The 17,517-nt window shown below is 38.5% G+C and overlaps 1 protein-coding gene across 9 annotated transcripts in view; it reads right to left on the bottom strand.

The window, feature by feature from the left end:
• Positions 1–5,295: 5,295 nt before the first annotated feature.
• ZNF667 (zinc finger protein 667) overlaps positions 5,296–17,517 on the bottom strand; it is a 47,842-nt gene continuing 35,620 nt past the window's right edge. For all 9 annotated transcript variants that reach the window (XM_044257529.1, XM_044257524.1, XM_044257522.1 and 6 more), the window contains 2 exons: positions 17,391–17,483; positions 5,296–7,896 (listed from right to left, as the gene is read on the bottom strand). In XM_044257529.1, coding sequence (XP_044113464.1) covers positions 6,317–7,896; positions 17,391–17,483 — 1,673 coding nt within the window. In that variant the 3' untranslated portion in view covers positions 5,296–6,316. The remainder of the gene's footprint in view (positions 7,897–17,390; positions 17,484–17,517) is intronic.

Here is a 17,517-nt window from a genome sequence, read left to right on the forward strand (position 1 = left end):
CTGAACCTTAAAATCCATAAGGAAATGCTGCTAAATGTGGTAAGAATCCTGAGAGGAGGGCACCTGGGTGGCTCAATTGATTGGGCAACTGCCTTCGGCTCAGGTCATGATCCCAGAGTTCTGGGATCGAGTCCCTCGTTGGGCCCTCAGCTCCCCAGGGAGTCTGCTTCTCCCTCAGACCCTCTCTCTTCTCATGCTCTCTCTCTCACTCTCTCTCTCTCAAATAAATAAATAAAATCTTAAAAAAAAATCCTGAGAGGAAACGGATACTGTATTGAAGAGTATGAAGTCCCACTAAAGCAGTGTTGTATCTGGAAAGGAAAAGAAAAGGCTCTCTGCAGGGTGCCTGGGTGGCTGTCAGCTGGGTATCTGGGTCTGCACTCAGCCCAAAGTCGGCTTGGAATTCCTTCTCCCTCTCCCTCTGCTCCTCCCTGCTCCCAGATCTCTCAAATAAATAAAATCTTATATTTAAGATCCAAACACTTTGATTGGAACCACAGCGTTACTTTGAAAAGTCTGACTTTATTTCTTTTTATTTTTTTTAAAGATTTTATTTATTTATTTGAGAGAGAGACAGTGAGAGAGAGCACGAGCGAGGAGAAGGTCAGAGAGCGAAGCAGACTCCCCATGGAGCTGGGAGTCTGATGTGGGACTCGATCGCAGGACTCCGGGATCATGACCTGAGCCGAAGGCAGTCGTCCAACCAACTGAGCCACCCAGGTGTCCCGAAAAGTCTGACTTTAGAAGCCTGCCTAAATTATTTACAGTCGCAGAGTGGCCAGCTACAGTCTGAGTTGAGGAGAGAAATCAAAGGGAAAATAGGAGGGATTTTAAATCAAATAAAACTTAGAACACAGCATGTCAAAATGTGTGGGATGCAACTAAGAGGTCTTAGTAGGAAATTTAATAGTACTAAAGTTCTAAAATTTTGAAAGCTCCAAGTGACCTTAATTTCCACCTTAATTAGAAAATGAAGAGCAATGAAACACAAAGTTAGCATAAAAATGGAAATAATTACTAACAGAAATAAATGAGATTGGAAACAGAAAAATAAAAAGGTCAATAAAACCAACTTATCTTCAGACTGCTGAAAAAATACACAATTTAAAAATAAGTAAAAAATACACAAGTTATTACTATCTGGCATGGCAAAGGTGACATCACCACAAATTCTGGTCATGAAATGGTAAGAGAATGTTGCGAACTTTATGAAAATAACTTGACAACTTAGGTGAAGGGAAAATGGGGAATGGGGAAAATTTCTTGAAACTACCAAGCTTTCTCAGGAAGAAACAGATAACCTGGTTATTTTTTAAATGTAATTTTGTAATTTTTAAAAAATATTTTATATTGGACAGAGAGAGAGGGTACAAGCAGGGGAACTGGCAGGCAGAAAGGGAGGGAGAAGCAGACTCTCCGCTGAGCAGGGAGCCCGATGCGGGACTCGATTGCAGGACTGTGCGATCACCACCTCAGTCAAAGGCAGATGCTTAACCGACTGAGCCACCCAGGCGCCTCTGTAATTTGTAATGTAAGTCTCCCAAATATTTTCAGAAACCTTACTGTTATTGTTAATTAATTCTGCAACAGACAGGGAATATACTTTATATAACTTTAAAACTTAAAATTTGTTTTGTGGTCTTGTGTACTTCTTCATGTGTACTTTAAAGGAATGTATTCTGCTCTTGGGGTGTTTTATAAATGTCAACTAGGTAACTTGGTCAATTGTGTTGTTCAGGTCTCCTATATTCTGATTTTGTGTCTACTTGTTCTATTAATAGCTGAAGACAATGGTGAAATCCCCAATAATAGTGAACTGGTCTATTTCCCCTTTCTGTTCTTTTCTCGCTGTGTAACTTGTACTTCTATAACTTGATACATATACACTTAGGATTGTTTACCTGAATATTGATTCCTTTGTTATGTATTTCTCTTTATTTCCTGATTACATTTGTTGTTCTAAAGTCAGCTTCATCTGATACCAATATAGGGATTCCAACTTTCTTTTTGTTCGTGTTTTCATGATCTTTTACCCACTAGTTAACTTTTAATGATTTATGCCTGTATAAAGTGTGTTTCTGCTAGCATACACCTGGGTCCTGCTTCTCCATTCAGTCTTAGAATCTCTTGTCTTTTTTTTTTTTTTAAGATTTTATTTATTTATTTGACAGAAAGAGATCACAACTAGACGGAGAGGCAGGCAGAGAGAGAGAGATAGAGGGAAGCAGGCTCCCTGCTGAGCAGAGAGCCCGATGCAGGACTCGATCCCAGGACCCTGAGATCATGACCTCAGCCGAAGGCAGCGGCTCAACCCACTGAGCCACCCAGGCGCCCCTTAGAATCTCTTGTCTTAACTGGTATGCTTAAACTATTCATATTTCTTTTTAAAGATTTCATTTATTTATTTCAGAGAAAGAGAGAGAGAGATGAGAAGCAGGGGAAGGGGGCAGAGGGAGAAGCACACTCTGTGCTAAGAAGGGAACCGGATCCAGGGCTCAATCCCATGACTCTGGGACCATGACCTGAGCCAAAGTCAGATGATTAACTAAGCCACCCAGGTGCCCCTAAACCATCTGCATTTTATATATTTATATGTATAAATATAAATACGTAAATGTAAATATATATATATAAAATAACATATAATAATACATATTTGGATTAAAATCAATCCATCCTCTTAACCATTTTCTAATTGTTCTGTCCATTCTTTGGCTTTTGTTTTTTTTTGCCTTCTACTGGGTTAATTGAATATTTTTACATTATTCCATCTTATTCTATTAACAAATTTATCTCTTTAAAAAATTTTAGTGGTTACACTAGGGTTAACATGTATTTTTAATTAACCAGAATGTATTATCAAGTAATGTGCCACTTAACAAGGTCCTGCGTAACATATTCCCTGTTTCTCCCTCCCATCCTTTGCACTTGTCATGAATTTTACTTTTACATGCAATAAACACACAAAGCATGTTACAAACTTTAAAGTTATCTTTTGGACATTTACATAAGCAAAGAAAAATCATTTTACCTTCATTTATTCCATTTCTCTTCTTTCCTTTGTGTATACCCACGAATCTATTGTGGTTTCACATTCCTTCTGCTTCAAGAACTTCATTTATTTCAGATAGGTCTTCTGACAATGTATTGTTTTTATTTTGAGAAGGTCTTCATTCCTCTATCAATTTTGAAAGACATTTCCATGAAGTTTCAATAAAGACAGCTTTTTCCTTCCAGTACTTTACAAATGTCATTGTCCTCTAGTTTGCATTACTTCTAAGTCTACTGTAATTCTTTTTAATTTTTAAAGATTTATTTGAGAGAGAGAAAATGAGAGGGGAGAGATCAGAGAGAGCAGGTGACTCCCTGCTGAGTCCCATGTAGGACTAGATCCTAGGACTCCAGGATCATGACCTGAGCTGAAGGCAACTGCTTAACCAACTGAGCCACCCAGGTGCCCCTACTGTAATGTTTCCCCCCTAAGTCTGCTGTAATTCTTACCATTGTTCCTCCATAATTAAAAAATCATTCTTGGTATTCTCTGACCTATATATATGTTCTGGTGTCATCAGTCATTATTGTATCTTCAAATATTTCTTCCCCATTTCCTCTGGTCCTTCTGGGATTCCAGTTATGCATGTGTTGGAACAGTAGATTCTTCCCCCACAGCCCTTGGATGTTCTTTTTTGTCATCTCCCTGCACCCTTTGCCCCCCGCCCCAAGTTGTTCTGGCTTGGGGGATTCTCAAGTTCACACATTTTTTCCTTGGCTGTGTTAAGTATATTGGTAAGCCTGCTGAAGGTACAGTTTGTGGTCATTTTTAGTATTTTCATCATTCATCTCTCTCAGCTCAAATGACCCATGTTATTTGCTGTTGTGCAACTTTATTAGAACTTTTAACATATTAAAAATTCTGTCAGTCCAACACCTATATACTTCTCAGTAATTCTGGGTTGTTCTTTCACTTGGTGGGAGTGGGGAGTGTAGATTTTCTTAAAAAAATATTTATTTATTTGACAGAGAGAGAGAGATCACAAGTAGGCAGAGAGGCAAGCAGAGAGAGAGGAGGAAGCAAGCTCTCTGCTCAGCAGAGAGCCTGATGCGGGGCTCAATCCCAGGACCCTGAGATCATGACCTGGGCCGAAGGCAGAGGCTTAACCCACTGAGCCACCCAGGCGCCCCTCTTCTTGCTTTTTTGCAATACTTAATTTTGCTCCCCTCCTGCTCCAAGCCCCAAGTTAGGAATCTTGTACAGGACAGTAGAAAGAGGAAAACAGACTTCCTAGAAATGGTTGTGTCATTTCTTCTGTTAAGCCTCTTGTGTGTGTGGCGGGGGGGGGGTGTCATTAATATAGACAGGAAGTGGGCTAGGTTTAAGTTTGGCTGTTGCTATGGTTACCCAGAGTTTAGCAGTCTTCAAACATTACTAGTGATTCCTTAAAATGGGAGCCTGTTTTCCCAAGGGTTTATCTCAATAAACCTGGGTCACCTCCAGGTTTAGGTGTTCCCTGTCAATTACATCTCAGAGGAAATCAGGATATACTATTTTCATTAATCCATTTATTAACTCAATATTTAATAAGTACTGACCACTTCCTGTGTGCCAGTCACTGTACTAAATACCGAAATTTGTAATTCCTTTAATACTCTACAACCTTCTGTGACTATTTTGTGCATCTCTGTACTTTCTCTTTGCCCACAGCAGCCTTCCAACTTTTGTGTGCCTTGCCAACTTTAATGTCCTATTCTTCCTTTAATATGGTCACTATCTCCAAGTGACCATGTCCCCCGTCCTCTATTCACCTTGGAGTTCACCATCTTCTCTAGATTATCTGTGTACCGGGTATGTTTCCACATTCTAATATGCTGTATTTCCTTGTACATTCTAAGTGTCTATAAGCAAGAACACTATCTTAACAGTTTACTAGGTTTGTGACCAATGATTTGGAATCAATCCCTATGGCAGACCAACAGAAGAATTAAACAAAGGGAAGGGCATGGAAGGGGAGGAAGAACAGACATGCCTCTCCATGAACCTTTATTATCTGCTCACCTATTTGCTCCAAATGTCAGAGATATTTTATGCTGATTTTCCAGAATGACTATGACAAGTGTAAATGAAAATTTACTGTTACTCTGTATGCATGCTTACCCTCTGCAAATCTGGATGTTACTTTCTCAGTTGTGGTCAAAATCAGTAAAGCCATGTAGTCATGCATTCCACAGCTACCTTAACAGGATATGGGTGGTTTTAAAAATGGCTTTTGCAGAAGAGTGCAAGTATATACAGCCCAGTAACAAAACATCTGATTTTATTTCTCACATACTTTGCACAAGCTGGAAACAGAGACTGATAGTTATCATATATGATGATTAGCAGACAGGAAAAGAGCCTGGTACATAAATCCAGGGTTTCCCCCCGATGTATTAGCCATTCCAGATGCCATATCAAAGTACCATCACATTAGAGGTTGGGGGTTCGACATATGCATTTTGAGAAGACATATTCAAGGAATGGCATCTCATTTTCCACCAATCACTTATTACACACCAGGGTTCTTACAGGAAAATACCAATGTTTATTTATATAAATATAGACAAATTTATTTTTAGTAAAACAGTAACAAATAATTTCTCCCTGCTTTTAACTTCTCATTTCTCTGCTTTCTTTTTTCCCATCAGTTTGTCTCAGGTTTGTCAGATTTTTCACACAATGAATATCACATCTTCATTTGGAGACAATATGGCAATAACTCAACTGATCCACACAATTATGAGGACTATCTTTAACCACCTGAAGACTCTCTTTTCTCACCCATAATTTTCTGCCAGCTGGAAGTAGCACTCTGGTTTTCCCAGGAAATCTCTTACATGTGATAGTTCCAGTCCTAAGAGACAAACTTAAACTCATTCTTCATGTGACCTTAAATCAGATTCAAAGCCCCATCCACAAATATGGACTCTGTAGTTCTACTTTGTTGTGTGTGACTAATGAAACAGCTTTAAATTACACTGGAAATAAAATATCAGCAATTCTTATCACATGAAGAGTGGTATTCATTAAAAATGACTGATCAAATCATATGAGTTTGCTACTTTGAAATTAGGACCTATGATAAGGTCACTGACTCAGCTGATCACAAATTATCTGGTCAAAGTCACCAATGACTTCTGCTCTTCGGCTTTCAAAGTGGGACACATCATCAAACGGTCCCATTTATACAAAACTTATGTAACAGACAAGTGCATTTTCCAATGCCTTGGTCTCTGCTACTTTGATAGCCTCACTCTATGCTTTCACATATTTAAAACAAACTTAAGCTTTTTCTTCAGAATGTGTATTCTGATGTCGAATCAGGGATGAACTCCGACTATATGCCTTCCCACATTTACTGCATTCATATGGTTTCTCTGAAGAATGACTTCTCTGATGCCGAATAAGATCCGAACCACTGCTAAAGGCCTTCCCACATTCATTACATTCATACGGTTTCTCTCCAGTATGACTTCTTTCATGCAGAATAAGGGATGTCCGTTGACTAAAGGCCTTCCCACATGTTTTGCATGTATATGGTTTTTCTCCAGTGTGAATTCTTTCATGTTGGGCAAGGTGTGCACTCTGACTGAAGGCCTTCCCACACTGATCACATTCATATGGTCTATCTTCAGTATGAATTCTCTTATGTCGAGTAAGAGATATTCGGTGACTGAAGGCTTTTCCACATTCCTCACACTGATAGGGTTTTTCTCCAGTATGAATTCTCTGATGTTCAATAAGAAATGACTGTCGGCCAAAAACCTTACTGCATTTATTGCATTTGAAAGGTTTCTCTTCAGAATGAATGTTCTGATGTATTTTAAGGTTGGCAGTTCCAGAAAACATCTTTCCACATTCCTTACATTCAAACAGTTTCTTTTTCCTTGTATGAACTTTCTGATGTTGAATAAGGGATGAATGCCGATTACAGACCTTCTCACATTTACTACATCTGTACAATTTCTCTCCATTATGAATTCTTAGATGTAGAATAAGGGTTGAAAACCTCCTGAAGACCTTCTCGCATTTATCACATTTGTAGGTTTTCTTTGACATATGAATTCTCTGATGAAGCATAATGGATGAAATTCTATTAAAGGATTTTCCACACACTCTGCATTTATAAGGATTCTCTAAATGGTGACTTTTCTGCTGTGGACTCTGACTTAAGGTCTTCTCACTTTCATGGGTCTTCTCTCCAGTATGATTTCTTTTATGTATAACAAGGGCTGATTTCTTATTGAAGCCTCTCCCACATTTATTGCATTTATATCTTTTCTTTCCACTGTGAATTTTCTTATGAAGTAACAGGGATGACATTCGAATGAAGTCTTTTCCACACTTTCCACACTGGTGGATGTTCTCAACAAAATTAATTTTCTGGCCCACACTGAGAGGTGGGCACTGACTCAAGGCCTTCCCACAATCAGAGATTTCCTTCCCATTATGAACTTTCCCATGTAGAATAAGGGATGTTCTCTGAATGAAGCTTTCTCCACATTTACCACATTCATAGCTTTTCCTTCCGTTGTGAATTTTCTGATGAAGAATGAGGGATGAAATCTGTCTGAAAGCTTTTCTACAATTACTGCATTCATAAGGCTTCTCTCCAGTATGAGATTTCTGATGAAGTTTAAGAGATAAGCTTTGACCAAAGGTTTTCCCACAGTCATTACATTTTAAAGATTTCTTCCCTGAATGCACCTTCCTGGGTTTTATCAGAACTGAACTCCTCTTGCAGCCCCTCTTTCCACTGGGAACCTTCTGTGAAGCAGAAACTGGTTTCTGATAGATGCTTTGCCCAGATTTGTTGCACAGATTTGGAAGTAACTTCTTGGTCTCACATTTAGACCCTGAGTCTGAAAGACATCAAGAAATCAAGTATTTGTTTTCTTATGCTGGAAAAATGAAGCTTCTGTGCAGTCATTATCAATAATGATAATACCACCAACACTTCTCAAACACATAATAACAATGCTGATGGCTGAGACAATAACTTTTTAGTGTCTTATTGTAATTTTAACGTAGCAAGGGCTTTTTTTAGAAAAATAAATTTTATTTATTTATTTGACAGAGAGAGAGAGCTCACAAGCAGACAGAGTAGCAGGTAGAGGGAGAGGGAGAAGCCAGCTCCCTGGCTGAGGAAGGAGCCTGATGTGGGGCTCAATCCCAGGACTCTGGGATCATGACTGGAGCCGAAAGCAGATACATAACCAACTGAGCCACCCAGGTGCCCCCACAGTAAGGGCTATACAGAAATATTTAATAATTAGAATTCAGGAAATCTTACAATTTGATATTAATAAAATCAAAGGTTTATTTGTAGGATAAATTCATACCATATACCACATTAAACTCCACAGTTATTCACTGAATGAATGTACTTTTATTATTCGAAAAGTCTAAGATGACAGAAGATAAACTACAGATGGAAGGTAAGCTAGTAGTTAGCTGGGGTGGAGGTGAGAATAGGGATTAACTGTAAATGGATATGAAAAGTTTTATTAGGTTGACAGAAATATTCTAAAACTAGAATATAGTGATGGCTATACAACTTGTTAAATTTGTCAAAATTTGCCACTGAATTATACACTTAAAATGGGTGAATTTTATAATATATAAATTATATCTCAATAAAGTAAAATTTTTTGTGAAGTTACAAATTTTTAAAATGTATTCTTAAAATCAAATACTAAAAAAACCCACAGAAAACAAAAAACAATCAGACTTCTGATTTCCGGCTCCTCATGTAAGAGGCTTGCAAAGCACAACTTTGAACTAACAAGTCGAAAGCTAAACAGGTTGTAAAACCAGCTCTTCTTGGACCCATAAGAGAGGAAAAAGTACAAACTACTGCTTCCAAGTCCAGTTGCTTCCAGCCATCCTGTTCCTTTGAGAGGGGAGGAGGGATAGGTATAGGCTGAGAAACTTGTGATATTATTCATACTTGCTTTACTCCAGAGGCAAAGGCACCTAAAAGACTGAGCACTAATTCTAGGACGACAGAATGCTTCCCATCCCAACACACCTTAACCACCACATCACGAAAGGGCTGTTTACATCAGTTCCTTCTACCTGGTACATACCTCTGGCCATTAAGAAAAAAATTACAAGGCATACCAAAACACAGAATTTGAAAAGACAGAGCAAGCATCAAAACCAGACTCCAATATGGCAGGGATGCTGGAATATCAAACCAGAAACTTAAAAATAATTAATATGTTAAGGCCTCTAACAGGTAAACTATACAGCATATTAGAACAGATGGGCAATGTAAGCAAAGAGATGGAAATGCTAAGAATCAAAGCAAAATATTACAGATCAAAAACACAACAACAGAAATAAAGAATGCCTTGGATGGGCTTATTAGTAGATTCAACATAGCTAAAGAAAGATTCTATGAGGGGCACCTGGGTGGCTCAGTGGGTTAAAGCCTCTGCTTTCGGCTCAGGTCATGATCCCAGGGTCCTGGGATCGAGCCCTGCATCGGGCTCTCTGCTCGGCGGGGAGCCTGCTTCCCCCTCTCTCTCTGCCGGCCTCTCTGCCTACTTGTGATCTCTGTCTGTCAAATAAATAATAAACAAAATCTTAAAAAAAAAAAAAAAAAAAAAGAAAGATTCTATGAGCTAACTTATCAACAGAATCCTTAAAAACCAGAAAGCAAAGTAAATAAAGACTGGAAAAAACAAAAACAAAAACAAACCAAAATCCCAAACTACCCAAAGACTGTGGGACAACTACAAAAAAAGTAACAAATGGGTTATGAGAATGCCAGGATTAAAAAAAAGAGAAAAGAGGGGCGCCTGGGTGGCTCAGTGGGTTAAAGCCACTGCCTTCGGCTCAGGTCATGATCTCAGGGTCCTGGGATCCAGTCCCGCATCGGGCTCTCTGCTCGGCAGGGAGCCTGCTTCCTCCTCTCTCTCTGCCTGCCTCTTTGCCTACTTGTGATCTCTTTCTGTCAAATAAATAAATAAATAAAATCTTTAAAAAAAAAAAAAAAAAGAGAGAGAGAGAAAAGAAGAAACATTTGAAGCAATAATGAATGAGAATTTCCCCCAAATTAATGTCAGACACTAAATCATGATTCAAGGCATGCAGAGAACAATGATTCAAGGCACGCAGAGAACAACCACCAGGAAAAATGCTAAAAAAGTAAATTTACACACACACACACACACGCACACAAAAGAAGGACAGAAAATGAGAGTCATAAAAATGTTCATTTAAAACCAGAATAGGCAGGGGTGCTTGGGTGGCTCAGTCGGTTAAGCATCTATCTTTGCCTTAAGTCATGATCCCAAGGTCCTGTGATCAAGCCCCTCATTAGGCTCCCTGCTCAGCAGGAAGTCTGCTTATCCCTCTCTCCCCCTACCCAATTGTGCTCTCTCCCAATCAATACAATTTTTAAAAAATTAAATTAAAAATGAAAACCATGATAGGCAAAAAAAAAAAAGGGTGGAAGACAAAAACAGGAGCAAAGAATAAATACAAAAAATAAAAATATTTATTTTAAGTGGCTGGGTTATGGACATTGGGGGAGGGTATGTGCTATGGTGACTGCTGTAAAATGTGTAAGCCTGATGATTCACAGACCTGTACCACTGGGGCAAATAATACATTGTGTTAATAAAGAAGTATATTTATATATGTATTTATTATATATATAGTACATATCAATCCAACTGTATAAATAATCACTTTGAATATCAACAGCTTAAACCAATTAAGAGAGATTGAATTTAATTTGATTTAATTCAGAGAGAATTAAAAAACATGGCCAACTGTGTGCTATTAAGAAACGCACTTTATGAGGGGGTGGAAAACAATCTACCATGCTAACAGACGTCAAAGAAAGCTGGGGTGGCAATACTTGTATCAGATAACTTAGATTTTAAGCCAAAGACTATAATAAGAGATGAAGGACACTGTATCATACTCAAAGGGTCTGCCCAACAAGAAGATCTAACAATTTTAAATATCTATGCCCCTAACATGGGAGCAGCCAACTATATAAACCAATTAAGTGGCTCAGTGGGTTAAGCCGCTGCCTTCGGCTCAGGTCATGATCTCGGAGTCCTGGGATCGAGTCCTGCATCGGGCTCTCTGCTCAGCGGGGAGCCTGCTTCCCTCTCTCTCTCTCTGCCTGCCTCTCTGCCTACTTGTGATTTCTCTCTGTCAAATAAATAAATAAAATCTTTAAAAACAAACAAACAAACAAACAAAAAACACCAAAGAAACACATCGACAATAATACATTAATAGTAGGGGACTTTAACAATTCCCTCACCGAAATGGACAGATCATCCAAGTAGAAGATCAACAAGGAAACAAGGGCTTTGAATGATGCACTGGACCAGATGGACTTTATAGATATACTCAGAACATTCTAACCCAAAGCAACAGAATACACATTCTTCACTACTACACAGAACATTCTCCAAAATAGATCACATCCTGGGTCACAATTCAGGTCTCAACCAGTACCAAAAGACTGGGATCATTCCCTGCATATTTTCAGACCACAATGTTCTGAAGCTAGAACTCAGTCACAAGAGGAAATTTGGAAAGAACCCAAATACATGGAGGCTAAAGAGCATCCTTCTAAAGAACGAATAGGTCAACCAGGAAATTAAAGAAGAATTGAAAAAATTCATGGAAACAAATGATAATGAATATACAACAGTTCAAAATCTGTGGGACACAGCAAAGGCAGTCCTGAGTAGAAAATATATAGCGATACAAGCCTTTCTCAGCAAACAAGAAAGGTCTCAGTACAAAACATAACCCTATACCTAAAGGAGCTGAAGAACAGCAACAAAGAAAGCCTAAATCCAGCAGGAGAAGAGAAATAATAAAGATCGGAGCAGAAATCAATGAAACAGAAACCAAAAAAACAATAGAACAAATCAATGAAACTAGGAGCTGGTTCTTTGACAGAATTAGTAAGATTGATAAACCCCTGGCCAGTCTTATCAAAAAGAAAAGAGAAAGACCCAAATAAATAAAATCATGAATGAAAGAAGAGAAATCACAACCAATACCGAAGAAGTACAAACAATTATAAGAACATATTATGAGCAACTATACACCAGGAAATTTGTCAATCTGGAAGAAATGGATGCATTCCTAGAGACATATAAACTGCCAAAACTGAACCAGGAAGAAATAGAAAACCTGAACAGACCAGTAAGGAGAGATTGCAGCAGTCATCAAAAATCTCCCAACAAACAAGAGCCCAGGGCCAGACGGCTTCCCAGGAGAATTCTACCAAACATTTAAAGAATTAATTCCTGGGGTGCCTGGATGGCTCAGTGGGTTAAAGCCTCTGCCTTTGGCTCAGGTCATGATCCCAGAGTCCTGGGATCGAGCCCTGCATCAGGCTCTCTGATCAGCAAGGAGCCTGCTTCCCTTCCTCTCTGCCTACTTGTAATCTCTGTCAAATAAATAAATAAAATTTAAAAAAATAAACAAACCCAAAAAACAAAGAGGCAAAGAACCTATACTCAGACAACTATAAAGTACTCATGAAAGAAATTGAGGTAGACACAAAGAAATGGAAAAATGTTCTATGCTCATGGACTGGAAGAACAAACATTGTGAAAATGTCTATGCTACCTAAAGCAATCTACATGTATAATGCAATCCCTATCAAAATTCCATCAATTACTTTCAAAGAAATGGAACAAATACTTCTAAAATTTATATGGAACCAGAAAAGACCTCAAATAGCCAGAGGAATGTTGAGAAAGAAAGCCAAAGTTGGTGGCATCACAATTCCAGATTTCAAGCTCTATTACATAGCTGTCCTCATCAAGACAGTATGGTACTGGCACAAAAACAGACACATGGATCAATGGAATAGAATAGAAAGCCCAGAAATAGACCCTCGACTCTATGGTCAACTAATCTTCAACAAAGCAGGAAAGAATGTCCAATGGAAAAAAAGACAGTCTCTTCAACAAATGGTGTTGGGAAAATTGGACAGCCACATGCAGAAAAATGAAACTGGACCATTCCCTTACACCACACACGAAAATAAGACTCAAAATGGAGGAAGGACCTCAATGTGAGACAGGAATCCATCAAAATCCTTGAGGAGAACACACGCAGCAACCTTTTCGACCTCAGCTGCAATAACTTCTTCCTAGGAACATCACCAAAGGCAAGGGAAGCAAGGGTGAAAATGAACTACTGGGACTTAATCAAGATCAAAAGCTTTTGCACGGCAAAGGAAACAGTTAACAAAACCAAAAGACAACTGATAGAATGGGAGAAAATATCTGCAAAGAACGTATCAGATAAAGGGCTAGTATCCAAAATCTACAAGGAACTTATCAAACTCAACACCCAAAGAACAAATAATCCAATCAAGTAATGGGCAGAGGACATGAACAGGCATTTCTTCAGAGAAGACAATCAAATGGCCAACAGACACATGCAAAAGTGCTCCACATCACTTGGCATCAGGGAAACACAAAACCACAATGAGATCCCATCTCACACCAGTCAGAATGGCTAAAATGAACAAGTCAGGAAATGAGAAATGCTGGTGAGGATTCGGAGAAAGGGGAACGCTCCTACACTGTTGGTGGGAATGCAAGCTGGTGCAGCCACTCTGGAAAACAGCATGGAGGTTCCTCAGAAAGTTGAAAATAGAGCTACCCTATGACCCAGCAATCGTACTACTGGGTATTTACACTAAAGATACAAATGTAATGATCTGAAGGGGCACGTGCACCCAAATGTTTATAGCAGCAATGTCCACAATAGCCAAACTATGGAAAGGACCTAGATGCCCAACAACAGATGAATGGATAAAGAAGAAGTGGTATATATATACAACGGAATACGATGCAGCCATCAAAAGAAATGAAATCTCACCATTTGCTGCAACGTGGATTGAACTAGAAGGTATTATGCTTAGCGAAATAAGTCAATCAGAGAAAGACAATTATCATATGATCTCCCTGATAGGAAGAAGTTGAGAGGCAATGTGGGAGGTCTAGGGGGTAGGAGAGGACTAAATGAAACAAGATGGGATTGGGAGGAGACAAACCATAAGAGACTCTTAATCTCACAAAACAAACTGAGGGTTGCCAGGGGGAGGGGGTTAGGTAGAGGGTGGTTGGGTTATGGACACTGGGGAAGGTATGTGCTATGGTGAGTGCTGTGAGGAGTGTAAACCTGGCAATTCACAGACCTGTACCCCTGGGACTAATAATACATTATATGTTGTTTAAAAAAAAAAAAAAAAAAGGAAACTCACTTTAGATATAAAGACATATAATGACAGTAAATGAATGGAGAAAAATACACCATGCTAACACAAATCAAAAGAAAGCAGGAGTAGCTGTATTAATTTTGGACAGAGCAGACTTAAAAGCATTGAAAGGTATCATGGATAAAGGGGGTCATTATATAATGACAAAGCAATCAATTCTTCAGAAGACATAACAATTCTTAATGGGTATATGCTGAACAACAAAGCATCAAATTACTCTTATCACAGTTAAGAGACTTCAACACCCCTCTCTCATAAATGAACAAATCGAGTAAGCAGAAAATCAGGGAACTCAACTATACCTTCATTCAACTGGATATAAGTGGCATCCATAGACCACTTCATTCAACAAAAGGAGAAGTCACATTATTCTCAAGCTCACAGAGAACATTCACCAAGATGGACCACACTCTGAGCCTTAAAACATACCTTAACAAATGACCGAAATGACATAATGCTCTTAGACCACAGGGAAATTAAAACTAGAAATCAGTAACAGAAAGATCACTGGAAAATCCCTAACTACATCAAGATTAAATAATGCATTTCAGAATAACACATGAAATCACAAAAGAAATTTTTAAATATTTTGAACTAAATGAAAATAAAACAGAACTTTGGGGCTCCTGGGTGGCTCAGTTAGTTGGACACTACTGATTGTTTGATACACAGATGTTGCTACAAAGCAACAGTAATTAAGACAGTGTGGTAGTAGAAAAAAGATAGCAAGAGAACAAAATAGAAAGCCAAGAAATATACTCTTGCATATCTAATCAAATGATTTTCAACAAGGGAGCCAAGATTACTCAATGAGGAAAGGACAGTCTCTTCCACAAACAGTGTTAAGAAAACTGGATTATCTATATGCGAAAGAATGATCTTGGATTGGACCCTTACCTTACACCTTATACAAAAATTAACTCAAAAAAGATTAAAGACCTAAATGTAAGACCTAAAATTACTGAACTCTTAGAAGAAAACATTGGAGGAAAAGGTTTAGGATATTAGATTTGGCACTGATTTCTCAGATATGACACAAAAAAGCACACGCAAATAAAAACAAAAATTAACAAACAAACAAAAAACTCCAGACAAATGGGACTACATTAGCAAGTCAAAAGAAACAATCATAGTGTACAAAGGCAACCTATGAAATAAGAACAAATAATTACAAATCACCAGATAAGAAACGGATATACAGAATATATAAAAAACTATAACTCATCAACAAATAACAACGCTATTTTTAAAAATGGGTAAAGGACTTGAATAGACACTTCTCCAAGGAAGATAGACACATGGCCAATAAACACATGAAAAGATGCTCAACCTCACTAATCATTAGGGAAATGCAAATCAAACCTACAATATCACCTCATGCCTATCACTACCAAAAAGACCCAAAAAATCACAAGTGTTGACAGAAAGTTGAAACACTTGCATACTGTTGGTGGAAATGACAGATGGTGCAGCCATTATGGAAAATAGTATGGAGGACCCCCAAATAATAATAAATTGAAGTATTTAAAAAAAAATAATAATGATAAAATAATAACAAAATTGAATTATGGTATGATCCAGCAATTCCCACCTCTGGGTACATATCCAAAAAAAATTGAAATCGGCATCTTAATTACCTATCTGTACTCTGTTTCATTAGAGCATTATTCACAGTAGGCAAGAAGCAGAACAACCCAAAAAGCCATTGATAAATGGATTAAAAATATGATATATATACAGTGAAATATTATGCAGCCTTTAAAAAAAAAAAGGGAAAATCCTGTCACATGCTACAACATGGATGAACCTCAAGGACATTATGCTCAGCAAACAAAGTCACTTACAAAAAGGCCAATACTGTAAGACTCCATTTATACAAATGATCCATGGCAATCAAAATCAGAGAAATACAAAGAAAGGTGGTTACCAAGGGCTAGGTGGAAGGATGGAGGAAGAATTAGTGTTTTGTGAATACAGTTCCAAAAGTTATTACAAGATGGAAAAGTTCTGGATATCTGTTGCACAACAATGTGAATATACATAACTATACATTTTAAAATGGTTAAGATATAAATTCAATGTCATGAATTTTTTTACAATTAAAAAAAACTCAGGGGTGCCTGTCAGTTAAGAGTCTGACTCTATCTCAGGGCCATAAGTTCAAGGCCCATGTTGGGTTCCATGCTAGGTGTGGACCCTACTTAACAAACAAAACAACAACAAAAAAAGTCATAAAACTGTTAAAATAAGTAAGTAAAAGTAACCTAACCAAAGAGAAATCTATCAGAAAAGAGAATGAGTTTTTAGAAAGTAATCAAAATGAACAGTTGTGGAAAATGGGTTTTTTTAAGAATGAAGAAAATGATGCAAGTGTGAAATTATCATGAGCAATGCTGTCACGAGAGAAGGCGGAACATGCCGAGGCAGGGAACATGATAGGTGGGGATGAGGCATTAAGATCTGAGCTTCTGGGTGCCTGGGTGGCTCAGTGGGTTAAGCCGCTGCCTTCGGCTCAGGTCATGATCTCAGGGTCCTGGGATCGAGTCCCGCATAGGGCTCTCTGCTCAGTAGGGAGCCTGCTTCCCTCTCTCTCTGCCTGCCTCTCCATCTACTTGTGATTTCTCTCTGTCAGATAAATAAATAAAATCTTTAAAAAAAAAAAAAAAAAAAAAAAAAAAAAAAGAGCTGAGTTTCTGAGACCAGACTGTGGGGTTCAAACCTGGCTCTGCTGTCACTTCCTACATGGGCTACCTTAGGCAAGTCACTGAATGTCTCTGATACCTGGTTTCCTCATATATAAGACAGGAACAGTAATAGTACTTACCGCACAGGACCAGAAGAACCTATACTCAGAAGCACGTCTGGTACGTAGGAAGGGTTTATTAAATGTTGGTTATTCTCCTTCTGGGGCTCACACTAAAGAGACTAGAATTTATTCTTTACAGGCCTGGGGCCTTTAAGGTACGGAAACTGGCAGTTTGCAAACATCTCGAAGAGGCCACCCTCTCAGGATTGGGGGTACGCTTACGACGGGGACACGGAAGCCTTGATTCTCGATTCTCAGTCACTCACCCACACCCCGGCGCTTCCTCACTGGCTCCACCATCCAAGGCGCTCTCCCTTTCTCCAGCAAGGTGATCACATTTGGCCTCCGAAAGGAAAGTCCTACATTCAAGAAAAATATCAGAACTGAGCACGA

This window comes from Neovison vison, chromosome 7 (assembly GCF_020171115.1).
Source record: "Neovison vison isolate M4711 chromosome 7, ASM_NN_V1, whole genome shotgun sequence".
NCBI lineage: Eukaryota > Metazoa > Chordata > Mammalia > Carnivora > Mustelidae > Neogale > Neogale vison.